We start from the raw sequence: 27,783 nt of genomic DNA, 5'->3' as shown, positions 1-27,783 counted from the left end.
TTTTATGGCGGTTTTGGAGCAGTGGCTTCTTCCTTGCTGAGCGGCCTTTCAGGATATAGGACTCGTTTTACTGTGGATATAGATACTTTTGTACCTGTTTCCTCCAGCATCTTCACAAGATGCTTTGCTGTTTTTCCGGGATTGATTTAAATTTTCACACCAAAGTACGTTCATCTCTAGGAGACAGAACGCGTCTCCTTCCTAAGCGGTATGACGGCTGCGTGGTCCCATGGTGTTTATACTTGCGTACTATTGTTTGTACAGATGAAAGTGGTACCTGCAGGCGTTTGGAAATTGCTACCAAGAATGAACCAGACTTGTGGAGGTCTACAATTTTTTTCTGAGGTCTTGGCTGATTTCTTTTGATTGTCAAGCAAAGAGTAACTGAGTTTGAAGGTAGGCCTTGAAATACATCCACAGGTACACCTCCAATTGATTTAAATTATGTCAATTAGCCTATCAGTTGCTTCTAAAGCCATGACGTCATTTTCTTGAATTTTCCAAGCTGTTTAAAGGCGCAGTCAACTTTGTGTATGTAAACTTCTGACCCACTGGAATTGTGATACAGTTAATTATGAGTGAAATAAACAACTGTTGGAACAATGACTTGTGTCATGCACAAAGTAGATGTCCTAACCGACTATCCAGAACTATAGTTTGTTAACAAGAAATTTGTGGAGTGGTTGAAAAACGAGTTTTAATGACTTTAATGAAGTGTTTGTAAACTTCCGACTTCAACTGTATATAGGCCTAATGGAAAATGGCTTACAACTGGGCTATTATTAAAACATGTGATTTCTGGCCCTTCAGAGGGCTGAACATCTTCATGATATCATGTGAGCTGTCTACCTTGTAGTATGATTTTAGAGTGCTTTGTTGCCTTACAATGTCCTGTTTTCCCTTGATTTGAAGATACTGGTGCGTTCAGACATGGTTTGAGATGTTGTCATGGGGACCATGGGCTTGACAATGGCCTGCTGCGATTTTACCCCTGGGAGGGAAGCTTTCAGGGCCCAATGGCCCACCGTTGCTAGGAGATAATCCAGCGAGCTCGTAATAGTAAACACACACATGCAGACCTCATGTGCACACGCAGCATCATTTCAGATGCTGACAAGCATTCAGGAAGCTGTTTGTCGAAGCTGGTATGTAGTAGATAAGTGTCCATGTCACCCACTACTGAAAAAGGCAATACTTTAGTCATTTTCACACAGAATAAATAATATTTTACCTTTCTTTCAAGGTTCCACACACCGTGGATCTAGACATGAGTTATGACTGAACGCTAAGTGCTAAACGTCAAGGGAAATCAAGTCAGCGCCATCATCAATCTGCTTCATAATTTAGATCATCGAGACCTTTCAACCTTCACCTTGTTGAACCCACAACCAATTCCTGTGGGTGACCAAATTTGAAATCTATCTATAGAAAATAAATTACAATTAAACCAGAAGCACATGTGGGTTTCTGTGAGAAGCTTTATAAAAACCTCCTACATCAGATAACTGTCTAAAATGGAATGTGAGAGCAGATAACTCCCCAGGAAATGCCTGGAGAACAGCATTTCTCCAGTCAGACAGCACAGATCCCTTCCCTAAATGTAGCTACTGCTACGCTAACATGTCGTAAAACAGTGTTTTGCAGCTTTGATAAGCTTTACTGAACTTGTCAGGAAATGCATTGGGTAGGCCTACTTTGCACTGCAGTGAGTGAGTAATTGGGTAAAAGATTATGTTGGTGGAGAAACATGTTTGATGTCTTTCTGGGTGTCAACAAAGGTTAATTTTTCATGTTTCACACAGTTAAATATGTATGGGTTCACTCCCGGGGCGATTGAAAAAATTACAAAGCTCAAAACTTTGGCCTGCTAAATAGATCACCATCTGTATATGCATTAGCTGCCAAGTGTATTTCATATTTCATTCAAAACAAATCACTTGTACCCAGATGAGTTTATCTGTATTAATTTTGCAATACAGAATAGTTTTGGAATGATCACCCAATGAAGCATCAACATATTCTAACTGCATTTTGTCATCTATGATTAGCTTGGGTAGACTATGGTCTACTCGCAATGGTTACCAAACTGTGGGATGACATTATTAGTGCAAAGCAACAAAAAAAACGGAATACATTTTCAGGATGGAAAAAATGCTTTCAGTGTAAACATAAACGACTAAAACCAAATCGAAAGTATTTAGAAAAGATAATTGGACCTATATATTTCTCAAAAATTACCTATATCTTTGAAAACTTACAATAAACAAAACATTCTAGACAATTAGTCCCCCATTGACTTTGTTATAATGTTTGAGCATAAGAACACAGGATTAGCCATGTAGAATGATAGAAAAAGTGCTTAAAAATGCCAACATTTTCTCTCAGCTCCATGGCAGGATGTGTGGAATTGCAGGAGATTGTCTTTGAAACAGCAATATCTTATTCTTTGGTCTGTGTATGTTTTTTCACCTTTCAACCCTCATGGTGGGTCACGACTTAAAAAGGCACGTCAATTGGCTGGTCACGAAGGAAAAATGTTTGGGAATCCCTGGCCTACTGCACCAAGACGAGCATTGGGCAGGAGTTAATGCTCTACAAAATAGCTACTGTTAAACCAATCTTGGCTCAATACAGCAGAGGCCTGTTTGCTTTCACTCAAACATTTCAAAGATGATTCAGATGTCATTAAAACTTCCACTTATCAACGTTTTTAAGATATTTAGTTAGTCTTGTACGTTCAAAGCCCTTTTTTCTTGGACTGTTCTTTCCCCCTTTCTATTTGATTGGTTGGTATTTTTGAAAACTAGGTCCTCGGGCCACTTGGGAAATGTCACTAAACTCTCTTTCCGTGAGTCTGTGGCTGAGCTCAAGAACATCAGCAAATTCCGATAAGGCTATCTTCGTATTTTCACATTAGAATTTGCATAAATGTCAAATATTTGTCTGTATTTACAGTGAAGAAATGAAAGTACATTTTGGTGCTACTTCGTACACGACTACTGTCCCCAAGGAGGGAACCAGTTTTTAAGTGCTGCATGGTAAGTAGTTGCTCCATTTTCCACATGAATGAAGTACTGTATTTACCCTTCTGCCTATATAATAATCCAGCCATTGCATTACAATGTGTTGTACTGTTAAGTCTAAAAAATAATATGACTGCCATTGTATGGATTGTGTGGAAACATTTGGCAGGTATAGCCTAATTTACCAACTTCATTTTCCACAGTAAATATCTCAATGAATAGTTAACTCTGTTGAGTGTGAAGTCATCTTCTCCATTTACTAAAGTGTTATGGTGTGTTCTCCACAGAGAAGACGAGCTCTCTTTACCGTACCTGTGCAAACACCACCCGTGTTCTCCTGTCACACTGCACACATCCTTTTCACTGTACTTTTCCATCCTCATTAAGCAAGCACCGAAGCACTAGACAGTGCATCTAAAATTAAAACCAGTCATGTTTTCTTTGAGACAGGCTGCACAGCCATGAATGCTGCTGAGAGAGAGAGAGAGAGAGAGAGAGAGAGAGAGAGAGAGAGAGAGAGAGAGAGAGAGAGAGAGAGAGAGAGAGAGAGAGAGACAGAGACAGAGAGACAGAGAGACAGAGAGAGAGAGGGAGAGAGAGCGAGCTCTGTGATGGTGACCTATTTGCTTTGTATGAGGGAGACTAGTTTGGCTTCTCTGCAAGGCAGCACAGCTCCTCAGTCAGGAAATCATGCCTTTTATTAAGCTTTTTTGAGTTTTGAGGTCAGCTATTCTGGAACAATGTTATTACACTATGAACAGACTTATGACACATGCACAGTCAGGATTAGGTTGTGTGATATTTTGGTTGAGTGTCACTTATCTGTCAGTTAGAGAGTCATGCAGGTGACCATTTAGGGAGGTGAAGTCTGACCAAGGGGCCAGATATCGCAAGTGTCATAATGCCAAGCCTATTTCACACAAGATCTCACTCAGATTATTCATCAAAATTGCAGCCAATGAAATATCAAATATACATATTGCTCTTGAGAGACATTTACCCTCCAAACAATACTATCACTCCCTAAACAATACTACCACTATCAGATAGAGTAGTTGAAGACACATAGCCACCTATAATAATAATAATTTTGGGGTAGGCTTATTTTTGCCTTGTTACACACAAGTGTGTGATTGAAATGTGTTTCTTACATATCCCAACTCCCCCTAAAACACCTGCTGGGAGTGGGGTCACAATTGTCCAGCACCACTGGAGCAATTGGGGTTAAGTGCCTTTGTCAGCTCCAGGATTCGAACCAGCGACCTTTCTGTTACTGGCCCAATGCTCTAACCATATATCGGTCAGATGTTGGTTTGAGGAATTTTTGTAATTGTTTTTCCAGAACCAAGTTCTTCTTTCATATGCACCAGTGCAGTAGGTGAGTTTCTCCATGATAAATACCTTACTTCTCTTTCCACGACATTCCCCAAAGCTCTCATGTGTCTGCGCAACCTGCATGCACTCAAGAAGAAGGTGGGGGTTTCTAGTCCTGGAATGTGTCCGTGTGCGCGCCCCCGATCTTGTCTGATCGTGTGGCGCGCTCAAGGGCGAGGGTTTGCGCGGTAGCGCGACAGGTCTGTGTCTGGAGTACAAGGAGGGAGGGAAACTATGGAACGGGGAACGATGGCGGTGAAGAAATGACAAGTTTGGGAGTATACATTTCACAAGAGTTGTCTACCGAGGAGTCTTCCGCGCATAGGACGATGAAACAAGTGGCCATCGGAGGTAAAAATGTAAAGTTAGTTCATCTGTGTGCGGGAAAGCTCCGATGTTTTGCTCTCGATTTACTTTGAATTGTTACAATGAAACTGATCACCGCTAGAGACACTTTGTATCGAACGTGTTCCTCACAGGCGCAGTGGAAACTCTTCAACTGACTTTATTATACATTTGACTGGTTAAGAATTGGATACTTGAAAGCCCATTCAGTTTAAAGAATAAAATCGACTGTAGCCTGTTGTAATTTATAGCATATCTTTACGCAATAGCCTACAATAAGCTAGTAAACTCATAACGTTGCAGCATGGTGTGTTTTAAATGGTTACTAGTGTTAGATAAAAAGAGAAATGTTTTGAAATTCAGTGTGGCTAAATTGATTGATATCCTTTTATTAAATTAAAGAAGTTGGTCTACAACGATGTACATTAGTGGGGGTAGGGGGGGGGGGATCCTTTACTATGAAGTTGCCCGAAGTATACGAGAGCTACATAAAGTTAATATGACACTGGTCCTGGCTGGATAGGCTCGGATTATTCTAACCGCTTGGTTTTGAACGTGTTTTTTTTGCTATTTTCTTTGTAGATGGCCACCACATTACGCATGATTTGAGGTAAGGGTGCCGGAGAATCTCAGCGGGGCCCTTGGCACTGGTCGAGAGAGAACAACAATAGTGGAACAAGAAACAAGGAAATACTTAGTTATATCTCTTCCCAAGACACTCCCTGTAAATCTTTGAAAATGATAAAAGCCGAGAGCAAAGGAGAAAGGACTCTGAGGAGTGCGTCGCCGCATAGAAATGCATACAAGTCCGACTTCCATGCTATCAAGTGCTCATTTGATGGGACGAAATCCGAAGGCGCTGCAAAGACGTATGCAAATGGCTCTGGCGACACCCGGGAGGACACAAGGGGGAGGCCTTTTGGCAATCGGGTGAACAAGATAAAGAATATTTTCCTGCAAATGGATGGTCAGCAGCAAGAGAGTCAAGAGGTGAAATCTGATGTGTTGCTGGTCTCCCCACCAAAGGTACCATTTGCAGTCATCGCACACAAAACAAGCTTGAGCAGTGCCACTAGCCCAGAATCTCAAAGTTTAGACAAAAACCCCAAGGGAGAAGATGTCGAAATTGACAAAGCAGCTTTGGCAGAGAAGTTTTGCTCGACCAGAAAACTCTTTGAGAGGAGCATCAAAGAACAACCCGCAGCGGAGAAGTCTCCCAACAGAGTTGTAAGCCGGGTGTCCCTGGGCAGTGTGTCTGATGGGGGGAAAAGTACCAGGAGATTGTCGGGGTCCACTGAGACGAGCAACATCAAAACAGAGCCTGTTCCTACGCCATTGGTGAAAAACCGGCTGGAGGAGAGGAGCGATACTGAGGAGACAAAACACGTGTCCAGGTTGTCGCTGAATGCCGGACCCATGTCCAAGCGGCTAGACAACTTCATTGTGGACAGTGACGACGCGACAAAAGCCACAGAGATGTCATCTAAAGTATGCGGTCCCACTGATCGCTCACTGCCTACGTCTCTGACAAGGGAAGGCTTGTATAAATCCACCACTCCAACTAGTGACGTCACTAACAAACCCACCTCCATCGTTACCGGTGTCATTCTCAAACCAACCTCCCCAGTCACCAACGCCACCCAAAAACATATTTCCCCAACAGCCAATGCCACCCAAAAACCCATCTCCCCAGAGCCCATATCCCCAGGTGGCCAAAGCTCTTACAAGCGCTCCCCCTCAACCAGTGACGGTTTTAGCAGGCCATCTGTGAGTAGCGATGGAGTAAAACTCTCCAGCCCATCCCCCGGGAATCAAAAACAGACTACCATGATTGCCAGTAGTGTTTACAGTAGCAACAGGGCCAAAACCTCAGACAGTGCCAAGAGTGATGGGCATGTGGCACAGAGTCTCACCATGGAAAACTCACCTGCCCAGGCCTCATCTCTGCCTGGTATGGTCCGGGCTGAGCTCGTAGTGGTCCAAAATGAGTCATCCGAGAGCGAGGAGAATGAAAATGAGAATGTCGAAGACAATGTTTTTGAGGAGACGAACGTGCACCCCCCAAAAGAGCTCAAAGTTGAGCGAAAAGAATCACCACCCAAGGTGATCGGTCAGAATGACGACCCCCATCGGCAGATCTTAGAGAAAGATGAGGGCAAGGAGACTGCGAGTACACTGGAGAAGGAAGGAGGAAGTCGAGTTGAGGAGTTGCAGCAGTATGAACTGAAAGAGGAGAGGAGGGACGACACAAGTCCTGCAAATCAAACTGGGGGTTGCAATGAGGAAGAGGTGGATGAGGAGGTTGCTGAGGAGGAGAGTGAACAGGTGGAACAAAGAATCAGGGGCAAGGTTCCCCCAGTGGTGTACGGCATAGAGAACGCAGCATTTGTGGACGATAGGGATACTGACCAGATCCTCAAGGAGGAGGACGAGGAGGAGGAGCAGCCCGGTGAGGAGAAGTATGAAGAGGACTTTGAGGATGCCCCTGGACTCTCGGATGAGGAGGAAGCAGAACCACGGAGGAAGATCAAGTTCTCAACATCTCCAATACGGGTAAGAATGTATTATTTAATAAAAATAAAACAATAAGTAAAATGTCACCTTGTTAATCTAAACTGAAGTTAATGATAATTGCTTTGATTATTCAACCCTTCCAGAATGCAAACCTTACAATAGGGTTTCATAGCTGGCTAACTCTTGTCTAACCTTTTTAACGGTCTGAGAGAGGTCGGTTGTATATGGGGTAATATACTGGACAATGTCACCGCTGGTGCCCTTTTGGATCTAACTTATTAAGCATTAACTTCGCTCGGTGTTGAAATATTTGTGGAGGGCATTCTTTGTTGCGTTGACTGACAGATCACACACAAAATGAGTATCTTTGTCCCACATGCTGATGTTGTTATGGCTGCTGTAGTAGTATAGTATCAGGCAAACTGTGTAATGGATGAAAACCCAAACTATGGCGCGTTTTAAGCTTCTGTAAATACTGAGACATTGCCTAAAGCTGATGTGTCTGAGAGTCACACATTTCTCCTATTAAAACTGCATAAGATCTAGGCTAGTAATGGTGGAGACATATTTGCGGATGTCAGTCCGGAATGCTCCTAGGGGTATTTTTGGAAACATTGTTGACATTACATAAGGGCTATGAATGAGGACAGCCGGGAGGGAACTGGAGTGACGTGTGGCGGAACCTGACTTTTACTGTACAGTGTAAACAACCTCGTCGTGGCTCCTCCAGTGACTTGTAGGGTGGTTGGTTATAGGCCTCCTCCTTGAGAAGGATTCTTTCCATTCACTGTTAATCAGCCATGCATACTTTTGAACATGTAAGGGACTTTTTTTTGTTTGTTGCCAACGTGTAGATGTTCATTCACTCGTACGATCTGATTTACAGACCGGTGCCAAGTCATTTCATGACAGTGGTATGTATGTATGTATGGAATTCTTGGTTTTACTATTTAATCTCTACCTTTTACGAGCAGAATGTAAATCCCTTTTGGGAACAAACGACACACTCCAGAAATCCCACCCATCTATTGTGTTAATGATCCGCCAGGTCTATATGCTCAGTTGGTTGCCGGTGAGTGATTTAAAGATGGTAAGCTAGAGGGTATTATTATCTGGGCCTGTGCCTGGCATTACCAAACAAATGATGTCATTTATTTGAAATGTTTTCCCCCCATTACCACTGGCAATCATGTAAACAGCATTAACATGGAGTGGGCTGGGTTGGGTGCTATCTCCTATTATCACCACATCCAATCAACATTTTGGTAGAACAGGGGAAAACAAATCACTTCAGGGCTTTCCACAGCCTGTGATCTGGTCAATGTTTATCCAGAGCCTCGAATGTGTTATCTGAGGGTGTGTATGGCCCCCAATTGGCCTGGTAGGGGTTCTGAGGGAGGAGGTCCTGGAAAAGGGGGCCAGTAGCTGACCTGGAGGACGACACGAACAACAGTGCGCTGCATCTGTCCCAGGGATGACATGGCAGAGATTGGCCCGAGCTTTACACTTTACAACAATGTGTTGCATTGTCTTCCTCCTGCTCAGTAACAGTTCACATATTGACAGAGCTCAATAACCAGTCCCTCCAGGATTTTGCAATTCTGCATAAATCACTGCATAAAATGGTTAAATCAAGCAAAACGTCCCCTCGTCAGCGCATTTTCATGATAAATTTGACAAAATCGTTGCAAAAAGCTAAATCAAGCATTTTGCCTCCAACTCTTTAAAAAAAAATGTTTTAAATGGCAGAAAATCCTGGAAGAACTTAGTTAAAGCTCATTTATGCTTTATCCGGCATACGATCAAGAGGCTCCATACAGAGAGTGTGACACAATTGTGAAGCCTCCGGAAGCTTGCGGATGCCAAACCAAGCTCCGGAGCACATCGCTGTGCACCTCCCAAATGTTATAACAATGTGGAGAGCTCCGTATGGCTCCACATTGACATGATTAGTTGACGGTAGGTGGGGGCGGTACGTCCTGTACTAACTTCTGCAGAGGCTGCATCGCAGTAAATGCTGTACTCCCAATACGGACGCGGAATGACCATAAATCGGCTTTAGTACTGACGGGGGAAAAATATCGGTATAGTAGTATCACAGTATTATTTTGGATTATATATCGATACTTTGACTCCAATATCAATTAGTAAAAATAAATAAAAGACAAAATACATGCATGCATACAGTACCAGTCAAATGTTTGGACACATCTACTCATTCAAGGGTTTTTCTTAATGTTTTACTTTTTTAAAATAAGCCTGGAGGTGTGTTGGGTCATTGTCCTGTTGAAAAACAACAAATAGTTCCCACTAAGCGCAAACCAGATGGGATGGCATATCGCTGCAGAATGCTGTGGTAGCCATGCTGGTTAAGTGTTCCTTGGATTCTAAATAAATCACTGACAGTGTCACCAGCGAAGCACCATCACACCTCCTCCATGCTTCACGGTGGGAACCACACCTACTCTACATCTCACAAAGACACGGCGGTTGGGACCAAAAATCTAAAATTTGGACTCATCAGACCAAAGGGCGGATTTCCACCGGTATAAGGGGCGGCAGGGTATCTATCAGTGGTTAGAGCATTGGACTAGTAACCGGAAGGTTGCAAGTTCAAACCCTGAGCTGACATATGTCGTTCTGCCCCTGACAAGGCAGTTAACCCACTGTTCCTAGGCCGTCATTGAAAATAAGAATTTGTTCTTAACTGACTTGCCTAGTTAAATGAAGGTAAAAAAAAAAATGCTTGTGTTTCTTGGCCCAAGCAAGTCTCTTATTATTGGTGTCCTTTAGTAGTGGTTTCTCCACATGAAGGCCTGATTCATGCAGTCTCCTCTGAACTGTTAATGTTGAGATGTGTCTGTTACTTGAACTCCGTGAATCATTTATTTGGGCTGCAATCTGAGGTGCAGTTAACTCAAATGATCTTATCTTCTACAGCAGACGTAACTCAGAGTCTTCCTTTTCTGTGGCGGTCCTCATGAGAGCTAGTTTCATCATAGTGCTTGATGGTTTTTGCGACTGCACTTGAAGAAACTTTCAAAGTTCTTGAAATGTTCTGCATTCACTGACCTTCATGTCTTAAAGTAATGATGGACTGTCTTTTCTCTTTGCTTATTTGAGCTGTTCTTCTGTATACCAATCATACCTTGTCACGTCACAACACAACTGATTGGCTCAAACGCATTAAGAAGGAAATAAATTCCGCAAATGAACTTTTAACAAGGCACACCTGTTAATTGAAAAGCATTCCAAGCGACTACCTCATGAAGCTGGTTGAGAGGATGCCAAGTGTCTGAAAAGCTGTCATCAAGACAAAGGGTGGTTACTTTGAAGAATCTCAAATATAGAATGTATTTTGATTTGTCTGACACTTGTGTTATTTCATAGTTTTGATGTCTTCACTGTTATTCTACAATGTAGACAACTGTAAAAATAAAGAAAAACCCTTGAATGACTAGGTGTCCAAACTTTTGACTGGTACTGTCTATATATTTGACTGCTACTGTCATATATATATATATATATATATATATATATATCTCTTCTGACTTCAACTAATATATATATATCACACACACACACACACACACACACAGTGTATATACAGTGGGGAGAACAAGTATTTGATACACTGCCGATTTTGCAGGTTTTCCTACTTACAAAGCATGTAGAGGTCTGTAATTTTTATCATAGGTACACTTCAACTGTGAGAGACTGAATCCAAAAAAATCAAAAAAAATCCAGAAAATCACATTTGTATGATTTTTAAGTAATTAATTTGCATTTTATTGCATGCAATAAGTATTTGATACATCAGAAAAGCAGAACCTAATATTTGGTACAGAAACCTTTGTTTGCAATTACAGAGATCATATGTTTCCTGTAGTTCTTGACCAGGTTTGCACACACTGCGGCAGGGATTTTGGCCCACTCCTCCATACAGACCTTCTCCAGATCCTTCAGGTTTCGGAGCTGTCGCTGGGCAATACAGACTTTCAGCTTCCTCCAAGGATTTTCTATTGGGTTCAGGTCTGGAGACTGGCTAGGCCACTCCAGGACCTTGAGATGCTTCTTATGGAGCCACTCCTTAGTTGCCCTGGCTGTGTGTTTCGGGTCGTTGTCATGCTGGAAGACCCGTAGCCTGGCTTTTTTATGGCTGTTGTGGAGCTGAGCGGCCTTTCCAGTTATGTTGATATAGAACTCATTTTACTGTGGAAAAATATACTTTTGTACCCGTTTCCCCCAGCATCTTCAAGGTCCTTTGCTGTTCTGGGATTGATTTACACTTTTCGCACCAAAGTACATTCATCTCTAGGAGACAGAACGCGTCTCCTTCCTGAGCGGTATGACAGCTTCGTGATCCTATGGTGTTTATACTTGCGTACTATTGTTTGTACAGATGAACGTTGTACCTTTAGGTGTTTGGAAATTGCTCCCAAGGTGAACCTGACTTGTGGAGGTCTACAGTTCTTTTTTGAGGTCTTGGCTGATTTCTTTTGATTTTTTCCCATGATGTCAAGCAAGAGGCACTGAGTTTGAAGGTAGACCTTGAAATACATCCACAGGTACACCTCCAATTGACTCATATGATGTCCATTATCCTATCCTAAACTTCTAAAGCCATGACATCATTTTCTTGAATTTTCCAAGCTGTTTAAAGGCACAGTCAACTTAGTGTATGTAAACTTCTGACCCACTGGAATTGTGATTAAGTGAAATAATCTGTCTGTAAACAATTGTTGGAAAAATGACTTGTGTCATGCACAAAGTAGATGTCCTAGTTGACTTGCCAAAACTGTAGTTAAGAAATTTGTGGAGTGGTTGAAAAACGAGTTTTAATGACTCCAACCTAAGTGTATGTAAACGCCTGACTTCAACTGTACCTGCCCCAAAACTCCAGTATTTTTCAACCTAGAGCTTGTTCTTCCATGTCTTTTTTAAATAGTGAGCCAACATGTTTTCAGCATTTTTTTTATTTCCATGACTGATCAAAACTATTTTTCCTGCCTCTGCAGCAGACAAACACTGAGAGTACAAAACAAAACATATTGCGTTGCACTTCCTTTTGCTCTCAGAACAGCCTCAATTCGTCGGGGACTCTACAAGGAGTCGAAAGCGTTCCACAGGGATACTGGCCCATGTTGACTCCAGTGCTTCCCAAAGTTGTGTCAAGTTGGCTGGATGTCATTTGGATGGTGGACCATTCTTGATACACACAGGAAACTGTTGAGTGTGAAAAACCCAGCAGCGTTGCAGTTCTTGACACACTCAAACCGGTGCGCCTGGCACCTACTACCGTACTCCATTCAAAGGCGTTTAAATCCTTTGTCTTTTTTTAATTTATTTTTTTCTTGAACCTTTTATTTAACTAGGCAACTCAGTTAAGAACAAATTCTTATTTACATTGATGGCCTACCGGGGAACAGTGGGTTAACTGCCTTGTTCAGGGGCAGAATGACAGATTTTTACCTTGTCAGCTCGGGGATCCGATCTAGCAACCTTTCGGTTACTGGCACAACGCTCCAACCACTAGGCTACCTGCCTCCCCATTCACCCTCTTAATGGCACACATACACAATCCATAGTTCAGTTGTCTCAAGGCTTAAAAATCCTTCTTTAACCTGTCTCCTCCCATTCATCTCCACTGATTTGAAGTGGATTTAACAACTGAAGTCAATAAGGGATCATAGCTTTCACCTGGTCAGTAGGTTTTGTACACTGTGTGTAGTGAGCAATATGGTACCTTAAATGGCAATAAAATCACAGTATCGACATGCAATACATATATAGAACAGCGAGAATCGCAACAGTGTGCGTGAAGACAAATTCCCCAACTTGTTAGGCAATTCAAACCACTGCAAACTCCACCATCAAACACCGTTTCAGTAAATAATGAATGAATGAATGTATGATCACCAGTGTTTTTGTCCCGATAACACAAAGATTAGAGGGTGTCTCCGTGTTAGGACTAAGCCCTCAGTGTGATGAGGGAGTATTTCTTACCAACACAAGGATGAGATTTCTCCTGCTATGTGTTGACTCCGAAAGGGAACGCACCAAATGGAAAAACACCTTCAACGATTAGATTGCAAGCAGGAATGGGTTTCTCTTACAATACTTACCATTTTGTTTCCAAAGTGTAGCCTTACAAGGTTAGAAAGTCAAGTTATGTGTGCTGTATTCGTTCCCTCTCAAATTGAGTACCACAGCATGAGTCATAATACCCATAAGACCTGGCGGCCAAACAAGGAAATGGTCCCAATCGTTTTTCCACCATTCATTTGTTTCCCCATAGGGGATTTTTTAGAAACACTTAAAATAAAGGGCTGTGTTTCGTGTGAGCATACCCTGTTGTGGTGTTTTGGTAACCATGTAAATCTCTCTAGGACAAGGTGATGGGCAACCCCTCCTGTAGGATTGCACATTCAGCAAATCAGCGGGAGTAATTCCCTTTGAGTCAGTTTACCATTCACTGTGTTGGTTGTGCTCATAAAGTGAATCAAAACTGCAGAGAGGCCACTCTGGAAATGTCACGTACTTGTAGACTATATTCCAAACAATCTTGTCTTTTAAAATGGAACAAAATCTAAAAGAATAGTTGAGATATGAAATAATGTATAAAGTCGGTGAAAATGTGTCTTTCTGAATCTAGACATGCTCCCTATGTTAGAGCACACTGTGTGGAGTATAATGACACCAAGATGTTGTCTGCATTATGTACGGTTAATTTAAAAACACATTTATTTCACCTTTATTTAACAAGGTAGGCCAGTTGAGAACAAGTTTTTACAACTGCGACCTGGCCAAGATCAAGCAAAGCAGTGCGACACAAACAACACAGAGTTCTCACACGGGATAAACAAACGTACAGTCAAAAACCCAGTAGAAAAATCTATATACAGTGTGTGCAAATGTAGTAAGATTAGGGAGGTAAGGCAATAAATAGGCCATAGTGACAAAGTAATTACAATTTACTATTAACACTAGAGTGATAGATGTGCAGAAGATGAATGTGCAAGTAGAGATACTGGGGTGCAAAGGAGCAAAAATAATAATAATAACAACATGTGGATGAGGTAGTTGGGTGAGCTATTTACAGATGGGCTATGTACAGGTGCAATGATTGGTAAGCTGCACTGACAGCTGATGCTTAAAGTTAAGTTTGTGACGGAGGTATAAGACTCCAGCTTCAGTGATTTTTGCAATTCGTTCCAGTCATTGGCAGCAGAGACCAGGATGGAAAGGCGGCCAAAGGAAGAGTTGGCTTTGGGGATGACCAGTGAAATATACCTGCTGGAGCATAGGGTCTTACAGGAGGCATGTAGAAGAATAAAGTGTCCACTTTCATCATGAAAAAAAAACTATTGTTTGTGATAGATGTAAAAGGCATGTTAAATATTTTACCTCCCAGTTAAATTCCTAAGTGAGAATTGCCTGAACAATCGGGAGATACCTGTGGAATTGCCCATTTGACAGTTTGATCTTCATCTTTAGCCTAACTGAAGCATCTTTCCTTTGCATCTCCAACACAAGTCTGTCCTCGCCTCCAGCTGGACATTACGAATGACGTCCTAGTTCCCTTTTACTAGTAGTGCTTGACTGGGGGGCTTCCATTGACAATGGCTCTCTCCCCCACCAGTCGTGCCCATCCTTTTCCCTCCAACAGTGTGCAGGTCTGAGCTGGCCCTGTCATGGCGGACCACTCTGGAGCCCTGGCCGGCTATCAGAGGAGAGACAAAGTGCTTTGTGCTCCAGCCTGCAGCAGGATTAGGTCTCTGTGTGTAACCTGAGCCTGTACAGAGAGGTTGTCATCTGAAGAAGAAAGGTCATCTTTGTCAAGCTGCTGCTGCAGGAGACTTCCATTCGGAACATGTCCCCTAACAAAATTCAAAAGGCACTTTGCAGTTACACATGTGGATAGACTGTTTGTTTCCCCCTGGTTTTTTTAATAGATTGTAATTCATTCAGGTGTTTGAGAGATACATGTATTTATCATCATATTCCATTAACTCTATAGTTCATCTGTTTGTTCTGTTTGATACCGTCTTAGAGGTAGTCGGGTGTTTTTACTTAGGGAATCCCAACTTTACATGACGCTCCTGACCCGCGCTCGTCAGAAGCTGAGTATTCCAAGCAGAAGAGCCATATTTATTTAAAGGTTAGGCTTATCTATCTTACTAGGTGACACTAAGGACCCTTTTTTTAAATTTGTATTCTCAGTCTGCTGTACTACCCACTGGCTTGTTGACACGTGCACACTCATTCATATTCCGACAGTATATGCCAGGAAGCGGGGCGGACTGCTGCTCCTCGATTTACTGCAGTCTAAATCGCTGTATTGCTGAAGGTTCCTCAGTCTGTCCGTGCGTTAGTACAGTGGTGGGGAAATATCTTGGTAGTGTTTGTCTAGCGGACCACTTTAATGGGCCGTTGGATATACTGCATTCCCATTGCAGCTGTGTCAGTAGTAATGTACTGCAGCAGCAGCCCCATGACCGACGGTACAGGCCTCATGGTAAATATTCATAAAACACGGGGCTTGCGCCTTAACATAGTCTTTCCCGCACAGTTGCTTTCGTTCTGAGATGCCTCTTGCACAATCTATCGTTTTGTGTTACTGTTCAAAAAATATAAACGCAACATGCAACAATTTCAAAGATTTTACTGAGTTACAGTTCATATAAGGAAATCGGTCATTTGAAATAAATTCATTAGGTCCAAATCTATGGATTTCACATGACTGGGAATACAGATATGGGATCTGTTTGTCACAGATACTTAAAAAAAAAAATAGGGGCGTGGATCAGAAAACCAGTCAATAACTGGTGGGACCACCATTTGCCTCATGTAGTACAACATAACTCCTTCGCATAGAGTTGATCAGGCTGCTGATTGTGGCCTGTGGAATGTTGTCCCACTCCTTGAATGGCTGTGTGAAGTTGCTGGATAATGGCGGGTACTGCAACATGTTGTTGACCCAGAGCATGCTCAATGGGTGACATGTCTGAGTATGCAGGCTATGGAAGAACTGGGATATTTGTGTACAGATCCGTGCGACATGGGGCCGTGCATTATGCTGAAACATGAGGGGATGGCGGTGGATGAATGGCACAACAATGGGCATCAGGATCTCGTCACTGTATCTCTTTGCATTAAATTTGCCATCAATTAAAATGCAATTGTGTTCGTTGTCCGTAGCTTATGCCTGCCCACATAATAACCCCACCGCCACCATTTGGCACTCTGTTTACAGCGTTGACATCAGCAAACCGCTCACCCACACGACGCCATACACGTGGTCTGCGGTTGTGAGGCTGGTTGGACTTATTGTCAAATTCTCTAAAATTACGTTGGAGGTGGCTTATGATACATACATGAACATTAAATTCTCTGGCAACACTTTGGGTGGACATTCCTGAGGTCAGTAAGCCAATTGCGCACTCTCTCAACTTGAGACATCTGTGGCATTGTGTAGTGACAAAACTGCACATTTTACAGTGGCCTTTTTATTGTCCCCAGCACAAGGTGTACCTGTGTAATGATCTTGCTGTTTAATCAGCTTCTTGATTTGCCATATCTGTCAGGTGGATGGATTATCTCGGCAAGGGAGAAATGCTCACTAACAGGGATGTAAAAACATTTGTACACAACATTTGAGAGAAATAAGCTTTTTGTGTTCACGGAAAATGTCCAGGATCTTTTATTTGAGCTATTTTTGCCCAGTGTAATATAGCTTTGCTTTTAGTGGCACTTCCAAGCGCTTTTGAAACATTTGGTTGCACCCGTCAGTAGAGGTAAGGAAAGGGTTAACCCCTCTGCACTTTCGGAATAGTTTTTCTAGGTGTGTCCTAATCTGAGGAAAATCATGGAGTGGTGTGACAGAGCTATGTTCAAACTGAACCACAGGGCTTACATACAGCACACCCGGCTATGTGTGTCTGCTGGAATTCAGGTTCACCTTGACACCAATGCTATGACCACAGGTTGGAGAATTATAGTAGAGCGGTAACACTCCCAAGTGCCAGTTGTGTTATTATCCTGTTGTAGATACAGTGTAGTACAGAGGTATTATGTATACTGTAGTTAAGCAGTTAATTTACTGTCCAAAGGGGCTAGGGTAACTATTGTTCTGCACTGCACATTGTGGTTTCAGCCCGGGTGGAGTAGACGTTGGACGATTAAGTTAGTCATCAGAGAAAAGTAAATGGCAGCAGGAACCAGGATGTGCACCTGCTGCTCTCACACTCTGCCCCACCCCCACCACGCTGTCACAGGAAGTACCATGCACTGACTCGGTCAAGTAAACACAGACATTGCCCCTTCCCTCACACACAGGGTGTGGTGGATAAGACTTGTGATAGGGCATTGTAAATAAGAATATGTTAGTCGTTTGCTGGCTAACTTTTGCGTGTACTGCGAACTGCACTCAACATGGATTGGTTGCAGAGCATTTTATGTATTTTTCCTTACTGGCTTAACTATAGTCTCAACTTTCTATACTGTTAGACACTGTACTTTCAGGAGTGTACTGTTCGGTGTATGTAAAGTTGAAGTCGGAAGTTTACATACACCTTAGCCAAATACATTTAAACTCAGTTTTTCACAATTTCTGACATTTAATCCTAGTAACAATTCCCTGTCTTAGGTCAGTTAGGGTCACCACTTTATTTTAAGAACGTGAAATGTAAGAATAATAGTAGAGAGAATTATTTCTTTCAGCTTTTATTTCTTTCATCACATTCCCAGTGGGTCAGAAGTTTACATACACTCAATTAGTATTTGGTAGTATTGTCTGTAAATTGTTTAACTTAGGTCAAACGTTTCGGGTAGCCTTCCACAAGCTTCCCACAATCATTTGGGTGAATTTTGGCCCATTCCTCCTGACAGAGCTGGTGTAACTGAGTCAGGTTTGTAGGCCTCCTTGCTGGCACACGCTTTTTCAGTTCTGCCCACACATTTTCTAAGGGATTGAGGTCAGTGCTTTGTGATGGCCACTCCAATACCTTGACTTTGTTGTCCTGAAGCCATTTTGCCACAACTTTGGAAGTATGCTTGGGATCATTGTCCATTGATCCCATTTGCGACCAAGACATCCTGACTGATGTCTCAATATATCCACATAATTTTCCTCCTCATCATGCCATCTATTTTGCGAAGTGCACCAGTCCCTCCTGCAGCAAAGCACCCCCACAACATGATGCTGCCAGCCCCGTGCTTCACGGTTGTGATGGTGTTCTTCGGCTTGCGAGCATCCCCATTTTTCCTCCAAATATAACGATGGGCATTATGGCCAAACAGTTCTATTTGTTTCATCAGACCAGAGGACATTTCTCCAAAAAGTACCATCTTTGTCCCCATGTGAAGTTACAAACCGTAGTCTGGCTTTTTTTTGAGTGGTTTTGGAGCAGTGGCTTCTTCCTTGATGAGCGGCCCTGAGTTTGAAGGTAGGCCTTGAAATACATCCACAGGTACACCTACAATTGAATCAAATGATGTCAATTAGCCTATCAGAAGCTTCTAAAGCTATGACATCATTTTCTGGAATTTTCCAAGCTGTTTAAAGGCACAGTCAACTTAATGTATGTAAACTTCTGACCCACTGGAATTGTGATACATTGAATTTTAAGTGAAATAATCTGTCTGTAAACAATTATTGGAAAAATGACTTGTGTCATACACAAAGTAGATGCCAAAACTATAGTTTGTTAACAAGAAATTTGTGGAGTGGTTGAAAAACAAGTTTTAATGACTCCAACCTAAGTGTATGTAAACTTCCGACTTCGACTGTATCGGGAAGGCATCAGCCGTCTCTGTCATGTTGTAGGCTGTAACAACGTTCCTTCGTGCTGACTGTGTAAGGGACAAACGTCTGCCAGTGGTGACGGTATGTCCCCCTGCTTCTCTCCGTTTGCTTCAACCCACAAGCCCTGAAAAGGAATTCCTCGTACCAGAGGCTGTGTGATTACTCATGTATGTTGTAAAAATCTGAAACGGATCCTTTGTTCACAGCAGTGGGCTGTGCCACTCCTCTCCTTCCCACTTTATTTTCTGTGTGGGAACCCTGGAAAGTGAGTGAGGCTAGATATAGTCCGGGCCCTCCACTGTGGCCAGGGGAACTCCAAGAGGGGCTACTCCATACAGCATGATAGAGGCCTCTAGTGGCCAAAAGGGTATATTAGCATGGGCAGCGCCATTGAGGGTTTCCATAATTTTTATGTAGTCAACTGGGTGGGACTTCCAACTTCATTGCCTGACCCCCTCCTGGTGACCCTGTTAGAGTCATATCCAACCAGGTCATCGGCAGGGATAAGCCGATCTTGAAGAAGAAAGCCTCAATGGCGCTGCCCATGCTGTCACAGATGCTATAATGGCACAGATACAAAGTTGAGTCCTCTTTCGCTATGGGCTACTCCCTTCCGTCCCATCCACAAAGTGTTATGCTTTCCATTTCCTATCTCTGTTTGGTGGCAAAAGGAATGTGTCTGACACACTCCACCTCTCATCTAGCCAGCAGAGAAAGGGAAAGGGGGATAACCAGTCAGTTGTACAACTAAATGCATTCAACTGAAATTTGTCTTCCGCATTTAAGCCAAACCAGCATAGCCTGAGAAGAGGGTGAGGCCCGGCCAGGATCTGGGCTCTCTCCAGCCACCTGGGCTGGAGACTGGAGGGATGGGCCTGAATACCAATACAGCTGCCTCAATGCTGCCTTTTAAGCTCTTTGGCACAGTGAGAGACTGGCTGGTCTGGGGCTGATTGTGATTGCCTCATACTGTGTTTCATTATGCGATTACAAATAAGTACATCAATAACTTGTGTTTTCAGCGCTGCAGAAGACGAAGTGGTATCAGATACTTTTTAGCCGCACGGCAGGACACAACAAGGTTAATCTGAGTCTGCGGGCCATGTGTAAACAAACCTGCTCAACTCGTCTCTACTCCATGCTCCTTTGATTTTATGTGACCGATCGGCTCCATTCAGTCTTATGTTAAATTGTGGTTTTTTATATACATGGGATAAAAGTAGGTGATAACTACAGCAATAATAAATAAATATTTAGATAAAGTGCACAAGCGCTTATTCATACACTCACTCGATAGTGGGACAAACAAATACAATCACAAGAAAATGGTATGTCATACACTACAGTTGAGGAACAGTGGGGAAAGTAATTCTGCTTTGAAAGTTGATGAACTTGTAACCTCACTTTTGAGAAAATGCCCTTTGAATGTTTTGGTATCAAATCAAATCAAATGTATTTATATAGCCCTTCGTACATCAGCTGATATCTCAAAGTGCTGTACAGAAACCCAGCCTAAAACCCCAAACAGCAAGCAATGCAGGTGTAGAAGCACGGTGGCTAGGAAAAACTCCCTAGAAAGGCCAAAACCTAGGAAGAAACCTAGAGAGGAACCAGGCTATGTGGGGCGGCCTCTTCTGGCTGTGCCGGGTGGAGATTATAACAAAACATGGTCAAGATGTTCAAATGTTCATAAATGACCAGCATGGTCGAATAATAATAAGGCAGAATAGTTGAAACTGGAGCAGCAGCACAGTCAGGTGGACTGGGGACAGCAAGGAGTCATCATGTCAGGTATTCCTGGGGCATGATCCTAGGGCTCAGGTCCTCCGAGAGAGAGAAAGAAAGAGAGAATTAGAGAGAGCATATGTGGGATGGCTAGTCCTCTTCTGGCTGTGCCGGGTGGAGATTATAACAGAACATGGCCAAGATGTTCAAATGTTCATAAATGACCAGCATGGTCGAATAATAATAAGGCAGAACAGTTGAAACTGGAGCAGCAGCACAGCCAGGTGGACTGGGGACAGCAAGGAGTCATCATGTCAGGTAGTCCTGGGGCATGGTCCTAGGGCTCAGGTCCTCCGAGAGAGAGAAAGAGAGAAGGAGAGAATTAGAGAACGCACACTTAGATTCACACAGGACACCGAATAGGACAGGAGAAGTACTCCAGATATAACAAACTGACCCTAGCCCCCCGACACATAAACTACTGCAGCATAAATACTGGAGGCTGAGACAGGAGGGGTCAGGAGACACCTAATGGAGAGCTTGTCTTTTGTCTTCTCCCATTCAGCATCGTTTACAGCATGTTAAGCTTTAGCCCCAACCATCTCTTTAACGATTCACATGTGAGGCTACTGCATGTACTAAACAACCAAAGATTTCAAGACTAAAGGCTAGTTTATAAATTTACCAGCTACGTCTATCAACTGCTGTTGCAGTGACATCCATAAACATTCTGTTGAAGTAGTTACTTGCATAATGTATTTTTAGACATGTAGCTAGCTTGCTAAACAATTAACCATAATCCGAACTCATAACGTTACTACCCTGCATGAATCTGCAGGTAGCTAACCAACCAGGTTCAATATTAGCTAGCTAACGTTAGGCTATAACTAGCAAAGCAAATGGCTCTGAGATACAAATAATATTACTACACAGATCATACACGTAATGTTAGTTAGCTGACAGTACACTTTAACTTGAAATGAAAACAACTTTCTGACAAAATTAGAAACGTGAGATATCAGAAAATGTAGCTAGCTAGACTCTCTTACGCCTATGTATGGATGGATACTTCTCCTTCTCCGTCATGGTTGCCCCTTAGCTTGAAGATGTAATCCGTAGACAAGTGTGTGTTCTCTTTTCGACCCTGTCTGCACATTTCTAATCAATCTCCTTAGCCATCATACTCTAATTCCACTGATTTCAAAACTCGGTCCTCCAGAAAGTGGAGACCAGCACTTATGCAGTTCTACGACGTGATATAATTCTAAAAAAGCTGCGTTAAAAATGATTACCTACACATACTGACCAGCTCATGTTATAGACAGACGCAGGTCAGATGGTAGACCAATCCAAACTCATCTCTTGGCATTATCTCAGCCAATCATGTCTAGCGGGAAGGTTGCTGTCCTTTTTAGCTAGTAATTTTAAAAAATGTATTCTTATTTACAGATGGTGTACAAATTTGTTATTAAGGCACATGAAAGTTCACATGTTCCAGAAGGCATTTCTGACAAAAAAAAAAATGCAGTTTGATAAAAATAAAAAAAAAATGGTTCTCCTGTGAAGTAGTGATGTGCGAGTCACATATCTGAATCCAAACTGGAATTACGCTGCATTCTATTTTTCTCAGACTCCACATCACCAAACACAGGGTTAGGGTATGGCCTCTTTGTCCCAATTAAACAAACAGTCAGTATCTTTCTTTTCCAGACTGATTCATTCATTGTTTATTTCTTCAAAGGTCGAGTTCAAAAGTAGGCCTACCTTGACATAGTTTTTGTTATCCAACCAATGTATATGTTTATCTGGTCCTATGGTTTTTTGTAGAGCATGCTAGCAGGAAATATTGGGCCTATTCTGTGTTCGGTTTATTCAGGACTGAATAACTTGGTGGCATGCTTTCTTTCCTAATTACTGTATGATCCGCACCAGACCCCTTTCCCGTTCCCACAGCATGTTTTCATTTGTAGCTGCTTATGTAATGTGCTCCTCCCGATCCAGTGCTCTGTGCTCGCTTTGGTACCCTGGTGGGGTGCTGCATTCTCTGGTTAGTTTCTCTCTCAGCTGCTGACTCATTTCCCACAGTGGTATTTTTTTTTTGGGGGGGGGGGGAAGGGATAACGGGAGAGGGGAAAGTTTTGTGTGTGTGTCTACAGCAGCCCTCTATGTTGGTTGAAGGTGGGTGACGTGCATTAATCAAGCCAGGCGTGCTGAGAGACGGGCTTTCACACGACGTGGAGAAAGAGAACATATGAAGCAGATGGCACTATGGCTTACCAAGCCACTTCACAGCTTCTGCCACCCCATTAAAGATTTAGAGGCACAACAACAAAAAACTAATGCTACATTAATTGCCAAGCTTTCAGCCAAGTAGTCAAAGGAAATGCAGTGAGCTTTGACCAATTGATTTTGAATCTGCTTGTCCTGGTCGGTGTAGGCTAAGTGATGTTCACTGAAAGTTGGGCCTCCAGAATTGGAACCAATGGTGACCCGTACCTGCCCAACCACCAGGCCTGCACACAGAGATAAAGGTAACTGGGGGTTTCACATGGTAACTGGAGATCGGTGATAACAACAGCAAACTGTGTGTTTTTCTTTTCAAGTCTTTTTCTTGTGTCTACCACACAAGACAGTGCTTGAGTGATTAGGTTTCAGCCGCAAGAGAAAGGAACGTTGTTCCGAATAGCTGGAAGTATTCCATGGCAACAGGAAAGTCGGTACAGAAAAAGTGCCAGGGAAGAAGCCAAGCAAAACCACTTCAGTGCTGCAGAGTCCAACTGAAGCCTGGGAATCATCAGTGTGTTCCCTCCGTTCCACAGTTACATTTTCTATTACGTTTTCTCCACCTAATTACTGTAAACCCCCAAAACCAAGCCTTTTTCATCTTTTAATGACATTTTCTGTCTGCTTTCGTTTTTATTGATTTGTTTGGATTTGAACTGGCTATTAAATCCCCGAACTGATCTGCCTGGTTGTTCATGTAAATACGGACGTTTGTAGAGCACATTGTTCTCAACCTTTTTTTAAATGTGTGTGTGTGTGTGTGTGTGTGTCAGATAAACCAAGGACTGATGTGCTTTGACTGAACTGTTTTCATTTGAAATACCAGAGAACATTTGTACGCCCTGTATTATTTGGCAGATCCACTCTAATCCGAATCCTTCATGAGATGGCCTTGCCTTTGAGGAGGAGAGGATAGTGTTCAGCTAAAACTAAATTATACCCAGAGACACGGTCGAAAGCTAGCTCTACCTCTGATAAGATGACGAGGAGAGTAGAGCTGGGCTTCTAGGAGAGGGATGAGGCTTCCTAAATGGCATTCTTCCATTCACCGCAAAATTGCAGTAGTGTGTACACACCCTTTTTGGTTCCCAATCTGTTTACACTAGGAATGTTCACGTGAGAAACCCATAGTAGTCTACACAGAGACCGGCGGGTGTCGGAGACGACCGACCGCCTGGCCTGCCTGGATCCTCAAGTCCAGACACGCTCCTGGGATCCTCGGGGCTGTGGAAATGTGTACTGGATTACACCGTGCAGCCTTCTCACTACGACTCCAGCCAAGCTTCCAAACGAAACCCGGTTCTAATCCTATAGCCTTGCTCTCAGTCCCACTCTGCCAGCCCCGAGCAGACGGCAACCTCCTGTTTCTCTCTGAGGACGGCGTGCTTTAATCTCCCGGACCATACGTCCGCACCGCTCGCGACATCTGGGGAGCACTCGGGAGATCACAACGGCCATGAACCGCCATGGAGAGAGAGAGAGAGGATAAGTCTTTCCCAGTTAGACGTCTAACTTCCCAAACCATGGACGGTGACCATGGACGGTCAGCTTTACGTCTATCCTCTGGAGAATAACTGAGCCCGTTTTTGTTTCTCTGGTATTCTCTACTCGATTTAAAGTGCTCTGACTGGAACAGTGGGCCCCTCTTTTCTGAGCCCTTCATTGAGTTGTAATAACATGGTGAGGGCATTGGGTAGGGTCCAGACACTGTGGATGCATGAGGTAACAACTGCTCTGTCCATGTATGGAGAGCACTGTTTCAGTGAGGTCACACTTGAAGCTGACCCCATGCCTTAGAAATGAGGGAGAACAGAATCCACACTAGACTGAGTTCATTCCTTTGGCTTTGACAGTTGTAGACTCGTCAGCATTCCTTTTTCTTTTTAAACCCAAACAAATCTGCAGTTTCCCGGAGTTCTTGACACAGGATGTCTGAAAAAAAACAAAGCCCGAAGAGCTCCATCCCTGTGATCAGTAGAGCTTACTGTGTTACTGGTGATGTCCCAGAGCAGACCTGTGCTCATCTGTAAAAAGCAGCTTTGAATTCCCATCTGGCTGCACTGCTTGCTCTGGCTCTGTCTCTCTGGCTGGATATCACATTGTGACTGAGGAAGAGACGACATGCCATAAAGGCCTTGGAGCCCACAGCCCAGGCTGCTTTAGATAGGTCGGATACATACACTACATGACCAAATGTATGTGGACACCTGCTAATCGAACATCTCATTACAAAATCATGGGCATTAATATGGAGTTGGTCCCCCCCCCCCTTTTTGCTGCTATAACAGCCACCATACTTCTGGGAAGGCTTTTCACTGGATGTTGGAACAATGCTGTGGGGACTTGCTTCCATTCAGCCACGAGCATTAGTGAGGTCACGCACTGATTTTGGGCGATTTTGGCCTGGCTCGCAGTCGGCGTTCCAATTCATCCCAAAGATGTTTGATGGGGTTGAGGTCAGGACTCTGTGCAGGCCAGTCAAGTTCTTCCACACTGATCTCACAAACCATTTCTGTATGGACCTCGCTTTGTGCACGGGGGCATTGTCATGCTGAAACAGGAAAATACCTTCCCCAAACTGTTGCCACAATGTTGGGAGTACAGAATCGTCTGAAAGGTAATTGTATGCTGTACCATTAAATATCCCTTCACTGGAACTAAGGGGCCTAGCCCGAACCATGAAAGGCAGCCCCAGATCCTCCTCCACCAAACTTTACAGTTGGCACTATGCATTCGGGCAGGTAGGGGTTTCCTGACATCCGCCAAACCCAGATTCCCAAAATACTTACATCTTAATATAGAATATTCCAGTACATACTATATACTATAATTCTGGAGTAAACTGTAGTATACTGTAGAATACTATACTACACACTCTAATATCCATCGATCATGTGTAGTACTTACTATAGAATGTTGTAGTATATTGTAGAATACTATAGCATATACTACAGTATTATCCGGCGGGAAAAAACACTAGCAAATACTACAGGAAGGTCTGCAAAACATGACACTTTTTTAAAACTATAGTAAATACTAGAGTATTTAATTTGCATATACCCTGCCCATTTCCCTTCCCATATCCCATTTGTGCCATAAGTAAGAAACCTACATGCCAAGTATAGACCATATTTTGTTCAGTACAGGTTATAGAACAGAATCTCTGAACTATCTGTTCAGACCCCAGTCCTACCTACCTACCGACCGACCTACAGTTTATGGAAACTTTGCTATTTTAGTGTTTCTCCGGGAGGTTTCACTTCTATGTCAAAGATAATGCAACAAAAACACTATAGTAAATACTACAGTAATATCTGCAGAAACACTGCAGTATACTACAATCTGCAAAAACACTACACTGATTACTATAGTGTGTATATATACAATTTTTTTTATTTTACTACACTATTTATACTATGGTTAACTGTAAATACTAATAGTAAAGTCTACAAAAACTCTACAGTAAATACTTTAGTATTTATACCATAGTATGCAATGTTTGATTTAATCATAGAAATGGCCAACCTGCAATGAAACCTGGCAGAGAGCAGAAGATTGGGGACTGAATACAGGCTTTCTGTCCGCTGTTCATGTTATCTCTTCATTTTAGTACTGAGGATTACCACCTGTTTCCACAGAGCATTGCTCTTTGCCACATCTATTTCTCTTTTCCTCCCAGCTGTGGCCTACTTTCTCGCGGGGCGTTCTTTGCCTGCCATACTGTGTGTGCAACTAGGGTCCTTAACAAGAAATCGGCCACATCGTCGGTGACATCGTCGGTGAACTGAGACTGAACCAGCCTGCTATGTTATGTCTGCTCAAATCATAGGTTCTTTAAACCTTAATGAAATCCCTGGAACAGTGCGTCTTTGTGCATACGGGCATTTGTATGCCTCAGCGCGTCTGTTTGCTGTAAACTGGTGAGACACTGAGCTACCTCACTGTCTGAAAAATAACAGAGACAGAGGCTTCTTTCACTGGCAATACAAAGGGTGAACAACTGTTGATGGTACTGGGAGCACTGTTTTGTTTTTATTGATAACTAATGAAGAAGGGTTAGAGTTTCAGACCTCAAGGCCTAGTCTGCTTCATATTTATTGAAACTCATAACCACGGTAGAGACTGATAAATACAATAGTTTTAAGCAGAACAGGCCTATTTTAATAACACTCGTTTTATGAGTACAGACAGACAGAAAATGTGGCTTGCCCTTTATTACAGAGAAACTTTCATGAAGTAAATAAAAAATAATTGAAAACCAAATGTTTTTGGCTTAGTTAGAATGAAACGCCAATTCTGGTCTTCATTTTAAGTTTGTTGCAGAAGTCATACACTTTTAGTAGTAAATCTAGCCTATTTTGCCCCTAGCGGTTCAATTCTACCATTGAAATTGTGATGTAGAGGCACCTACGTCATCTCAAGGGAGGGGTTCGACATGAAATACACTCTCTTCTAGATGTGCTGGGTTGGTACCACCTCAAAGCTTACTATAAAAGCTGGTGACAGCACGACTTATTTGGTAATGGTCTTGGTAAGTGAAGTGTGCCAATATATTTAGCATGACGCTTCCTTGACTAGACAACTGACGTTACACACAATTCAAAAGGCAGTAGGGCACATTGCCGCATATGACCACATTGAAATGTTTTTGCTTACCGTTTCTTACAGTGCATTCGGGAGAGTATTCAGACCTTTACCCTTTTTCCACATTTT

The 27,783-nt window shown here is 42.8% G+C and overlaps 1 protein-coding gene across 5 annotated transcripts in view; it reads left to right on the top strand.

Moving 5' to 3' along the window:
* Positions 1-4,575: 4,575 nt before the first annotated feature.
* The window catches only part of LOC139380448 (neurabin-2-like), a 37,808-nt gene continuing 14,600 nt past the window's right edge, over positions 4,576-27,783 (top strand). For all 5 annotated transcript variants that reach the window (XM_071123128.1, XM_071123127.1, XM_071123126.1 and 2 more), the window contains exons 1-2: positions 4,576-4,748; positions 5,325-7,295. In XM_071123128.1, coding sequence (XP_070979229.1) covers positions 5,481-7,295 — 1,815 coding nt within the window. In that variant the 5' untranslated portion in view covers positions 4,576-4,748; positions 5,325-5,480. The remainder of the gene's footprint in view (positions 4,749-5,324; positions 7,296-27,783) is intronic.

This window comes from Oncorhynchus clarkii, chromosome 22, assembly GCF_045791955.1.
Source record: "Oncorhynchus clarkii lewisi isolate Uvic-CL-2024 chromosome 22, UVic_Ocla_1.0, whole genome shotgun sequence".
Taxonomy (NCBI): domain Eukaryota; kingdom Metazoa; phylum Chordata; class Actinopteri; order Salmoniformes; family Salmonidae; genus Oncorhynchus; species Oncorhynchus clarkii.
Note: the sequence above shows the minus strand (reverse complement) of the source record. Positions and strands in the feature narration are given on the sequence as shown.